General features: G+C 38.0%; 1 protein-coding gene across 1 annotated transcript in view; it reads right to left on the reverse strand.

The window, feature by feature from the left end:
- RAPGEF5 (Rap guanine nucleotide exchange factor 5) overlaps positions 1–13,211 on the reverse strand; it is a 157,552-nt gene that overhangs the window by 115,993 nt on the left and 28,348 nt on the right. Inside the window, 4 exon segments of the mRNA XM_036400876.2 lie at positions 4,079–4,145; positions 9,406–9,574; positions 10,907–11,028; positions 12,036–12,142. Coding sequence (XP_036256769.1) covers positions 4,079–4,145; positions 9,406–9,574; positions 10,907–11,028; positions 12,036–12,142 — 465 coding nt within the window.

The following is a 13,211-nucleotide window of genomic DNA, read 5'->3' on the forward strand; positions in this document are numbered from 1 at the left end:
ACAGCTTGTTGCTACAAAGCTAACACTATCTAAACAGTATCCCATTTGAGTAGCATTGCAGATGTAAAAACTGATTCATTTTAAAGGCCAGTTCACTACACAATATTTATGGAAATATTATGAAAGTCTGAAAGAGAACATTTTGAGTGGGTAGTTGGCATGTTACTACATCTCAATCAAGTTTTCTTTCTGAAATATAGAAGAGTATGCATAGAAAGTGATACCTGGGTATACTTCTGCTTGATTAAGTACAAATGGCTCATTTATATGGTGAATCTTGTCTTCAAAGAATAGAGAATTTTAAAAAGTAAATGACAACTACTGCTCTTCTCTTATCGCAAATCTTATCACTTTGTCATAGTGGACATAACTGTGCATCTAGCAGACACTGCATATCATCTTTTTTCCTTTCTCTTGTTTCTGCCCATAATAGTTTTTTGTGAGACAGTAGTCAAGATACTATTGTGCTAGCAGGACTTCAATCTAGAGACAAGGTGCCAATCCTTACAGAAACTCAAAATTAAATCCTGCAACAGAAGGCTCTAAACAGCAGGGTTTCGAAAAACAGTAAACTGGTTCACATTTTTGCATCTCAAGTTATGATAACTTGATGGGCTCTAAATAAAAGTAATAGTGGCTGATGCCTTAAAGTACCAGAAAACTATTTTCCAGATACACCTCATTAATATCCTGATATCATCTTCTGTTCCACCACAAGGTAAGGTAAAAGGCTTTGCAGTGGAAGCACTCATAGACATCTCACCATGTTCTGCTTTTAGCACACAAAACACTGAATATGAAGCTGCTCTTCAGGACACGACATGGGATACATGACAGCTCTAGAATGCTTTTTTTAAATCCATGAGTAATCACAGCATTCTTTTAAAAATTCATGACCAAAAAAGATTATCTGATGCAAATGTATTTCTAATGGCATTTAGCACTGCTTGCAAATTTTACACTGCTTGCCTTTAGAATTTAAGTTTGATCATTTTGTTGGTGCCTCATGTAATGGAACATATGATATAAGCACATAATTTGATAGATTAAGAGAGGGATTTATATTTTAGGCACACAGATTCCTCCAATTTTGCTTGGGTGGATCATCACAATCAGTGTGATGATTTGAAAATTTAGAATGGAATCCCCTGAAAAAAATGCTGACACAGAAACTTTCTTCTGACCCCAAAATAATATTTTGTTCCATTAAAACCAAAAAGAAAAGCAGAAGAGACAGAAGTGGGATTTGCATCTCCAATTAAAAAGTCAACTTTAATCTTCGACTGCTTTAGTGCTAGGCCAGAAGTAGGGATGATTTTGTGGGTTTCTTCACACTTCTGAAATTCTGGTGTGAAGAGTATCATGAGCAGGACTTTCAATTATGAATTCTTCAAAGAAGAATGGTTTAATTTTGTACAAAATGCATAAACATTTAGTGAGCCAAAAAGCCAGCGTGAACACATTTCCAGTAATAGCTGATAACTTCACTCTCACTTTGCAGCCCCTGCTTACAAAAAAAAGAGAACCAAGACAGTGGACAGTCCAGCCCTCTGTTGAATAGTGTGAGCTGAGGTTTCAAATTCTTCTGGGACTTAAAAAGACTTCCCATAAGGTTACAATGAGTCTTTTAGGTCCCAATCTACTTTATGGAGGAAAAGCAATATTCTGGAGGGCTAAACAGGAAAAGCTCATACACAGATGCTAAAATTTGGAGGATTCTGCTCTGGCCTTGTGCCTTTTTCCCAGGGGTAGACTAGAAAATCATTACAGAGGCACTACAAAGTTCTGTGGAAAATCAGAAAATGCAGGAGAAAATATCAGATTCTTGACATCACCATGGCAATAGATGGGTCTCAGGCCATCTGGAGATGGAACTGCCTAATTTTTCTTTAGCTAGTTAGCTACAGCAATAAAATGGTTCATTTAAGAAAACCCTGTCCAGGTGCCCTGCTGCTGGAGTGACTCAGGATGTAGTTCACAGGTTCAACCTCGCAGATGTGAAATATTCTGAGCTCACTGTCAATTAGGTGTTTAAGGACATGCATGTTACCCAAGTGCATCCAGCTAGATCCAGTTCTTAAACTCAAAAGGTCACTTTGTTTTGTTGAGCATGTCCCTTATTCTTAACTGACAAAACCTCCATTATTCTATTTTTGATAGGCAAAGCTTTTGAGGAATACTGGCAATGTTTTATAGAGTTGGTGCTTTACAAATGTTTAAAAAAAATGAAACTTTGCAGAAAGTCTTTCACTGTTTTCTATTTTGCTCTGTATGGTAACAAAAATGAAGGATATTGAGGTTCTGAGTTCACCTTTCATTTTCAGTTAAGAAAAAAACTAGAGAAAACAAGGAGTTTGAATATTGAGACAATAAAAAAAGATATTTAAAACACAGCATTTGCTTATGTCATACATTTTAAAATATTCTTGAATAAAGTTTAATATACAGAATAACTAGCTTTCCAAACACATTATTAAATATCCTTTGTAAAGACATTTGTCTTTACAAGAGACAGCAAAAATTCTCCTTTCCTTCCATTTTCCAGCAATTTCAAGATAGCACTTTACTTGTTTTTCTTAAAATAGCTCTTATCCTCATGCCTTTTTCATAAAACTTTACCTGGCTTGCTTAATTTTTTCCACCCTACTTTCTCACATGCCAAAAACAGAACTAACACCAATTCCATGTTTTGATGATACCATAACTTCGGGTTTCACAGAACTGCAGAATCCCAGAGTGATGGAGGTAGGAAAGCACCTCTGGAGATCATCTGATCCAAACCTCTGCTGAAAATCATGGCCAGCTAGAGCCTGTCCATCAGATATTTGTACACATCAGTAAGGTCCTCCCATAGCCTTCTGTTCCCCAAGCCCCACTTCCACTTCTGTCACACTCTCCTTGCAAGTCAAGTACTCTATTCCCCAACCATCTCCATGGTCATTCACATACACTCCAGGACATCCACATCTCTTGCACTGAGAGTTCAGAACTGGATCCAAGACTCCACATCTGGTCACCTGCCTTAGCCTAGGGACAATGCTCTTACTGATGTGGTTCAGGAAGCACTTGCTTTCTTTGCCACAAGGGCATGTTTCTGGTTGAACCTGCTGTCTGCCAGAACCCCCTGCAAAGTCCTTTCTGCAAAGCTGCTTTTCAGTCAACCCCCAATCTGTATAGAATCATGAGGTAATTTCTCCCAGATGCAGGACATTGCATTGCCCTTTGCAGACTTTCCTGAGATTCTGTTGGCCCATCTCTCCAGACTTTCAAAGTCCCTCTAAGTGGCAGCACAACCATAGAATCATAGAATTATTTTGGTTGGAAAAGACCTGTAAGATCATCAAGTACAGCTGTTAACCCAGCACTGCCAAGTCCACACTAAACCATGTCCCCAAGTGCCACACCAACTCATCTTTGAAATACCTCCAGGGATGGTGACCAACCATTCCTCATACTGTTGCATTGCTTGCTAATTTTATGAGGGTACACTCTGTGCTATCATACAGATTACATTAAATTGAGTTAGTCTAGCTTAACTTTCTAAAGTCCTGTCTGTCTTCTTCTTAGAACAGTGATCTCACAAGATAAACAAGATGCACCACACTCTAGCAGAAACAGAGCAAGCTATTGTTTATTATGGTGAAGTTTACTGAGGCTAAATGTAGTTAGGAAGCTCAGGTTTCCCAGGTATGTATCGTCAGAAGTTTATTATAATCTACACAAGGGCTGTTGAAAACTTTTATCTCCCTTTGTCTCCCATTGATGTAGACTTTACCAAGAGGGTCTGAGAGTAAAGCACATCACACAAAAGTCACCTTAGTCCTCCAAGAGGGTATCTTCTGGGCCAAGAATAGCATATATTACAAGAGCAGGCTGCTGCAGTCCTTGCTTGGGTTGATTTTAATAGCTTTGGAATTGTACACTAAGACCTCAGTAAAGCTCTCCCCTTCCAGAGACTAAAAAAATGTCTTCATATACAAACATCTGTTCACTTAGACCAAGTCTTTAATTTGAAAGGATCCAAAACATGACAATATTTCAAACATGATCAGTTCAAACTTTGATGCAATGACCTTACCGCAGAAGTGAGACGAGCAAGAATTTCAGCATTGGTTTCTGCTGTATCTTCTATTTTTTGATCAGGCCTTAAAAAATAAAAACAAGATTTTATTATTTCTTTCATTCTATTTCAACATCTTTTGATTCCTGGAAAGTAAGGAACTGTGTAGCCACAGGCAGTAATGTAAAAGGGCCTTTGAGATTCCACATCAAAATGAGGACTGCAGCATGACAATAATTAATCATGTCAGTAATGACAGAGTACACCCTTTGTCCCTTGCTGTCGAGAACTCTTTTGATCCAACCAACGTGAAGCAGTGAGAGAATTCCTCAGCTATAAAAATATGATGAAGAACTGAAGAATGCAGGACCCTTTAGAGCAGAGTTGCTTATTTGACTGCATCTTTTGCTTTGCTAAAAACTTACTCTGTGAAAAGAGCAAAGAGTTTTCTATCTGCCCACCACCCAGCTTTGTTAAGGTGTGGAGCAGCACCTATGGAATAAAACTTCATGTAGATGAAAACAGACAACATCAGAATAATTTTTTGACAAGTGAAATTCAATATTCAGAAAAAATAACTGAAAGTGAAAATAATACATTTAAGAAGCCATAAATAACCAAACTAAAGCAACAGCTGAGAGCAACATTAGGTTGTCTTGACAGTGACTCGCAAGAAAGAGACTTAATATGTCTTTTCAAAAGTGAGGCAGTAAAGGCACAGCCCTCCTAGAAACCATCCCAGAAGTCTGGCCCACATGGAAACAGCCACACAAAAGTGGACAGTACAGGATAAGACTGTGTTTTTCTTTAAAACAGTCTAATTCCCATCTAAATTATCTGTACACTAAAACATCTGTAAGCCTTTCAGAAGCTTTTGGGGAATCAGAAGCATTACACCATATGCACCAAGGGTTATAACTACAGGAAGAAATAAAAGAAAATGCCCTTGAGATCTTTAGTTTTCATGGTATTCAAGAAGCATGCCAGCAAGCTGAACAGATACACAAAACTGCAGCTGCTGAAATAAATATAAATCCCAGGTATTAGCAGAAGCTTCTGTCTTTGACTAAATTATTTAATTGCTTATATGTCTTGGTGTCCTTAGGGAGAGAGCTGGCAAGACATCTGGAATATGCAGCTGGTATATTGCAGTTCTTACATCCCATGTCCAAAAATTTCATTCCCTGATTAAAAAATTAGGGTCAGAAAGCACAGAATGACACATGCATTCATTTTGGGGCAAGCAAATTCAGATCAAAATGGTAATTCAGATGAAAATCACAGTTATTTTCACAACTGCCTTTTCTATTCAAAGAAAATGTGATTTAACATTTTAAGTGTTATAAACAGCCCAAAAGAAATAAATGAATGCATTTTCATTTACAAAGACTGATTTATTCAGATTTTCTCTTTATACTTTAGAATGAGATTAAAATAACTGAACTTTATAGAAGTTTCTCTATACATCTGATTTCTCTTCTAATCTCTCAGAACCAGACCAGGACCTGATTCTTCTAAATTGGAGGCAGAAGATAGTAGCTCAGCAGACACAGCCACAGACGCAATCTATAAACCTAGACCAGCACATAACATAGCTAGTTCCTTCTTGGGCCTTTATCACTTCATTTTCTGTTTAAAAATACTCCCAGTATTCAGCTGCATATGATCATCAAATACTTCTGAAACAATGAATACACTAAAAATTAGAGTCAGCTCTTCAGAATCAGAGAAGAAGGGTATATTATGACACCCAGGCCAATGGACAAAAGGAACAAAGCAACAGTTACAGCCTAATTTTTTCAAAAGTGGACAGCTAGGACCTAGTGAGTCTGGTATCAAACAGGAGTTACAAAGCCCAGGCAAATTAGTGCTTATATAGTTCAGTGATCTGTGGGCTCAGTCTGCTAAGCAGAGTGAGATGCAGGGATTCTTGTTCTAGATCTGCAAGTAGGCAAGTCAGTTTCCATGCAACACCTGAGAGCTGTTGGTGTTCAGCAAAAGCTTTCCAGGAACTCCATAAGGCAGTAACTAAATTAATATGCCATCCTGGCTGTTTGCATGAAAACCAAATTACTTCTAAGAATGGTTACTTTTCTGATACCAATAAAATGCAAATTGTTTCAGGATAGGAGACAGAGAATATAGTGCAACACTCCTGAAAATAAAAAGCAATGTAAGACTAAGGAAAAAAACTCTGCTAACATATCTTCCAAAAATTTTTAAAAGTATTATGTGATAAATTTCAACAGTCTCAGCTACTGAGTGCATTCTTGAAATGTTCACTGAGTCTACCAGTAGTTCTGGGAATTGTTATAAACACTCCCATTTACAAAGAAGGAAATAGAAGCACACAAGGATTAAACACCTGATACAACACCATTGCAGTAACTGGAAAAGAATTCAGGAGGCATTAAATAAGAGTCTAAGTGATTGCTCAAGGTTGTAAGGGAGCCCGTGGCAGAGCTTTCAATTCAGATTTTTTGTTCCCAGGCTACTGCAATGTTCACTTGTTTTCTGCTCAAGTAGAATGACTGTGGTTAACACAGGGTGTTTAACGACCCCAGGAAGCCTCTTCATTTGTCCCATCTAATTTGACAGCATTTACAGGGTCTGAATCCTGTGGAATACACACAACATTAGCCTTCAGATTAGCATGAGCTGCTGAAAATCTGCTATGTCCTGACTTGTTTTCCATGGTGAATCCCACCAATGTTATGTTGAATGTAAGGAATTTCCACCAAGACCAACACGGAGCATTTTTTCAGGAATCATAAGCACATCTCAGACTTCAGAACAGTATTTTCATTGTAGAGTTTTCTATTGTAATTTGGTAACACTGCTAAAACTGCCCAGAAACAAATACAGATCCATCAAAAATCTGTACAGCAAGTCAAATCTGAGCTATGTTTATTTAACAGGGTTTCCAGAATAGCTGCTGAAGGAAGTCCCTAGAGCTGCTACTGCCTACTCAGGTCTACAGACTCCTTCTGTTCTGAGAGCAGAACCATGGTATTCCAGAGACCCACTGATGCAGCCCAGGCAAGCACAAGGCTGCTGCCCACAGCTGCAGAGGAGACAGAGGTCATCTGACCTCTGGAACCACCAGGAGACATCCAATGCTCCCTTCTGGTGCACAAGCAGGCAGCTGCTTCCGATCTCATCAAACGCAGGGAATTTAATAAATGAAGTAAGAATTTCTCTATCCCTATGTACATATAGAGTCAATGCAGTCAATATAGATTGTGGGAAAAGCTAAGACAGAAAAATGAGTACAAAAATATTAAATTATAAAAAATCCTGTGCTTCTAATGGTATGCAAAACAGCTTATATATTCAAGAACAGACAAACCCTGCAGGGAAAGGTTTTTAGAATTGCTCTCTTTCCTCATGAAAAGGAGTATATGGCTTTATTTAACCAGGTCAGACAACTTTAACAAACATCTCATCACACCTATTCCCTTTCTGACTGTGTTTTAGTAGTTTATTATTTGCATCAAGCATGAAGAATTTTGAAACTGGAAAGTCTCCTTCTGCTTTAATACCACATTCCCTCAAGGGTGTACCATTATTTAAAATTCAATTCCTACAATATATACTTTTTCAAAAAGCACCCTCACAATCTGACAGGTAAAAGCTCCAGAAAACAATTTTTCAGTGACAATATTCCCAAAAGAAATCCAGCTTCAACTCAAATTTGAATAATGTGAGCAGAAGGAGCTGGAAATGTACATTAATGAATAATTGTTCAATTCATGTGACAGGGATCATCTTGCACTGGAAATGACAGTTGTACTGAAATGATAAAACTGCAAAGCAGACTGTAAACTTGAAGCTAAAAAGCCTTCAATCCATTTTCCTACCCAGCATCCTTCATGTAACACATCAATATGACCTATCTGTTCTGCCCTTTTTGATTCAAATCCTTTGAACGAGGAGACACAAACCATGAAAAGTGGTTTGAGTTACAGTGATGAGAAAAATCCCAATTCCCACTAAAATCAAGATCAAAATGCCCTGATATTTAAGGGACAGACAAATTGTTTAGCACCAGAGTTGGCTGGAAGACAAGAAATTTCTATTTGCAAAAACAGTCAAAGGTTTTCTCCCATGTGAGTCAGCTGCTTAGAAGATCATATTCAGTCCTGCTGCTCTAGCCAGCTTGGGGTTCTTGTCACTTGTCTACACTCACTCCAGCTGATCAAATAAATGCATTTTGAAGGGAAGATCCACTCCAGAACTGCCAATATTTCATTGGTGAGGGCAGTCAGCAACAGGGAAGGGAATCAAGTTTCCACCCTGAAGCATGTAGAGAAATTACTGAGTTTTTTCCCTACCAGCTCAACATGCCTGAATTTAAGAATCTAGGCTTGAGACAGCTTACAGGATCTTTGGACTTTGTGCTTCTTTGAAATATTTCTACTGGACATTCATCTTTGAGAATCAGCATTTTTAAAGGCTAATATGTAGAGAAGGAAAGTACTCATAGAAGAAAGTGTCATCTTCGGCATCAAAGAATAAATTCTAGTGCTGCCAGAGTAATAGTTCTCCAAAGTATTGGGCTTGAGGATCATCATGCTAGGAATAATGAAAAAATTTAACTTAACTTGTCTGTTCAGGCCAACTCCTGCAGATTTACTAAAGCACAAATGGTCATGAACCTCCAGAGATTTCACTAACACCTTTTTCCTCTATTTTGGCCTCTCACTGCAGAACAAATGACTAGGTTTTCCTTCTAGCCACTCTAAACAGGCAACCTTAGAGTGCAGACACATGAGCACAGAGAGTATGATAACATTCAATAGTCAGGTTAAAGGGGAGACATAGAGTAAGCAAAACTCTTAAAAGGCATATTCTGCAGAAAAGAATAATTAAGTGAGTTTACAGAGCTCTGGCAAACATATAGTAGAAAATTAAAATCAAATGACTGAAGATACCACATTTCCACCCATCTTGTCAATCCATCTGAAAGCTGATCCTGACACATCACAAGGGCATCTGATCTGCTAGTCAATCACCACCAGAGCGTCCCTGCTGCGAAATTCACGCCAAACCTCCAAATGTAAGAGGAGACCAAAAAAATCACATGTCCCAGGTAATATAGCAAGCTAGAGACAGCAAGCTAGTCCCTAAAAACTGTAATATGTCCAAAACCTCTAGTCAGGTGCCTCCATTTTCCTACCCCTTCCAACCTTCTCTGATGAAAAGCACATCTCTACAAGATTTTTCAACCCCCAAAAGAAAGCTGTCTCGTTTGCAAGGTGATTTGGGGGCAAACTGTCATTATAAGGCCAGACATCTATAAAATGGTCAGTAGAAGTTGCAAACAGCTGTATATGCACACTTACAGATTGCACATGTCAATCCTGGGAGGAGATAGTGGCAGTAGTTGAAGTAGGAGCTTTACTCCATTCTTCCATGCTTCCTCTTTCTCAAATTCACAGAAAAGGTAGGTGCATTCATCTGCTGAGAACTGGTAGAAAGCATGACTGTCTTGAAAATAGAGTTGTCTGTCCACTGTAAGAAAAAATAATATTAGATACCCTTTAAACTTTCAGCATGTAAAGATTCCCACCACATTCTGTATTACTTGATCTTAACACTGAGTTATACCATCACAAAAGGACAAAAGGATTGAATACTCAGCACAGAAACAATCCTGACTCTCCATTTAATTCAGTGCATCCAAACAGGAAAAACCCCAAAACCTCAGTTTAAAGATCTCCAGGATCTTAAAATTCAAGCATTAAGATTGATGAGTGTTTAATCAATTTTGGAATCAGTTCAGACTTATGGAATAAAAACTTTCCTCTTTTTTGTTAGATTTCTGAGTCTCACTTTCCATTGGTTTCTAAAGCATTTTCACTAATGGTCAGGCACTAGTAAACAAAGTTCAGTAATGGGGATACAGTCCATCATTATTCCAGCTTCTCCTGAAATTCAATTCTACTCAATTTGCAGACTAGGCCTGGATAAGAAGATGTATCAGTTGTCTTCCCTGAAAAAAAAATTGATTTAATCAGGAAAAAAGGACAGAGTCCAAAGCCAAAATCACAAGCTTCTGCAACAAGTAATTTGGCCCTTGCTGAGGCTGCATGACCAGACATGCTGTCAGTTTAGCTGAAGAAAACCTTAAAGTACACTTGCAGTGTACATATGCAGAAATCTTCTATAAGTCCTCACCTTTTCATAAGAAAGAGGTTAAGTGTCTAGCGCAGACCCTCAGGTATGACCTGAGTTGAGCTATCTAAGTAGTTCCAGCCTCCAAGTAAAATCCATCAGCTATCCAGAGGCTAGGTGTCAGTGTAATTATCAGCAATCACATTAGCTGGACCAAATCCCTCAGATTGGTGGGGGAGTAGGAGACAGCAGGGTAGAACTTGGCTTCACCACTGTCTCAAGGAACTGGATCCTCTCTCATCCCGTCATAATTAAAAATTAGGAAAAGAAAATCATTAATAGCTTAATAGCAACAGAAGTCATCTAGTAAAGCCATGATCTGCAGCAACTAAACAGCTGCTGTCTTGTGAGAAACCAAAAATAGCTTGAGGGGAAAAAAAAAAAAAGCCTGGAAAAGACACGCACTCTGTCTGCAACTTGATAATAGGCAATTACAGGAATGAAAAAAGGAATGAAATTGCCAAAAACAAGGGATTGATCTTTGGTATTTAAGAAATGAAAGGTCACAGAAGTGAGCCTCCCAAAAAGATAGTAGAAAAAAGAACGGCAAGAAAATTGGATCAATCTGTGCTTTATTTTCTTCCCCTCCTCTGATCAAAATCACAGCTCTTGTCCTGTGCAGGAGAAAGGGAAAGGCTTCCTCACACTGCAAGTACTGGCAGGACTGACCTGACAATATAATGCCCATATCCAGGAGGAGCTGCCACACTCCAACTGCTGTAGATCTGCACTTGACAAAAGGGCACTGCTCCAAAAGCCAGTCTACGAGTTCTGATCCAACACAACTTCTCCTGCAAATCAGCAAAACATCACTTCTTAAATTACAGTAATGTTAAAACATTCTTTTATAATAAAGAGCTCTTTTTAAAGTTATCAAAGTCAGCCTTTTTGTTCAGCAGAGAAAATTCTTTGTCTCAATTCCTAATTTTTGTAAACCTATTCATTTCAAGAGAAGAAATTATGTTGGCAAGCCTCAGGGGGTACCTCCAGCTACAATGAGGGAACTTACATTAGATGAGCAAGTTCCCTTACATACCTGATTCATGTAGTGTACTTTGCAATAGAATTTTTATTAATTTGTGTTGCATACATGTCATCCAAAGGTGCATAAGAGATAAATAAAATCCAGCTTCTAGCCTCAGCCTTTTATCTCCTTTCCAAGGAGATGCCATAATCAGTACAGCTAAACAATATGTGTAAGAACTTTAAGTGCTACTCAAGGATGGACTTAATCTTTCATATTATTGGTAGATGTATATATTTAAACAATAATAAAAAAGTAGTGCATTTTTCTTAAACACAGGTGTGAACAAATGGTTTTATAATAGAGAGCTGCACATTTTGGTGTAATTGTAAACAGAGGGAAGCATTTATGCTACATGAAACAGAAATGGAAAATCACTTAATTACAGAAATATTCCATAAATTACATACAGAAATCACTGTGTCACTAAATCTTGGAATCCAATTAAGCTCTTTTATAACTCCAAACCACAGCTGAAATGAATACTATTTCTTTTCAAAAAAATAACTGACAAACACTATCATATATGAAAACCATAAGCAATTGAATTAATGTATATACAATCAGGCCACTGCTGCTTTCTGACAACTGACATTGTAATGTAAGAAAAGATATTAAGGCACATGAGACTTTATAAAATTTTTTAAAGAAAATATTTTTAATTCTTAGTGACATACACATAATCACTCAGAATTTACTCTCTTGTCAAACCAGAGCATAGATAAATGCAAATAAAACTCTTAAAGTTAATTAAAACAAATGATTTTGATTTACCTGCAAATTCCAGTAAGGTACACCCTGTCTTTAATCAGGTCAGAAGCTTGCAGAGTAAAAATATTCCTGAGAGCTCTCCCAGCACAGGAAGAACTTTCTCCATAAATCTGAATGAAAAGAGAAATTGAAAACTGTGACAAACAGGGATTTATTCCTGCTGTAGTAAATTGCCTTGCCACTGTCCACTCCCTCCCTTTGGGCAATGCCTTTTTCACAGGTAAATGACAAGCAAGCACCCAGTCTCAAAGGAAATGCACCCCAGCTTCTGCCAGTTGTATCATGGGTTGCAGGTGCCCCACGAGCTGGACTGATTTTAGATTTGCTGCCCTAGAAAAGGAGAGGTTTAACCATCCATCAGCTTTACCTTTGAACAACAGACAAATGATGAAAACACTTGTTATTCTGGCAAAGCAGAGACATAGGAACCATTCCGAAATCACACGGATACAGTTTAAAATTAATATATTTTCCTATGTTTTTCAGCTAAATAATTTATTTCAAACCTAATACACACTGAAAGACTATTTCATAGTCTTTTATTTTTGTTCAGAACCTTTAGAGGTTTCCTATGATAGCTGTAGATCTGTTCATCCATGCATTGCCAGGAGGATATGGTCTTTCAGAATGGAGACAGCTCTGATCTCCCCACACCTGATTTCTGCCCTGCGCCTCAAGGCTGCAGATGTGTCTGTCAAAACAGAACCCAACTCAGTTTTCCATAAAACTGTGTTCCACCCAGACTCCGTGGACCACTCCTTACTGAAGAATTTACCTTGGGCTTCTTTTGTGGTGTTTCCTCACTATCTCAGCAAAACACACCAAATGACACAAAGAAATAACTTGATGCTGTTTGGTTTCATCTTTTTGTTTGTTTGCTTCCTATGTTTAGGAACTTTTTAAGGCATATAGAAGAGACCTGAGAGAGTAAAATCTTGTGACATGCAAACCAGCATTCTGAAAATACTGTAAAAGTAAGCTAAACAGTGGCTATCATTTAAGTGACTGGGAAGCAAGTGCACATTGGAATTAACAACAATTCAGTTTGCAAACTCAGTAAGATGTGATTTGTAACAAACACACACAAAATGATAACTTCTTAAGTGGATTTAACTTCAGGTCACATTCACAAGTATCTTCAAAGCTGTGAATAAGTAGTTGAACTGAAGCAGAAGCATT

The sequence above is a fragment of the Molothrus ater genome, chromosome 1, assembly GCF_012460135.2.
Source record: "Molothrus ater isolate BHLD 08-10-18 breed brown headed cowbird chromosome 1, BPBGC_Mater_1.1, whole genome shotgun sequence".
NCBI lineage: Eukaryota > Metazoa > Chordata > Aves > Passeriformes > Icteridae > Molothrus > Molothrus ater.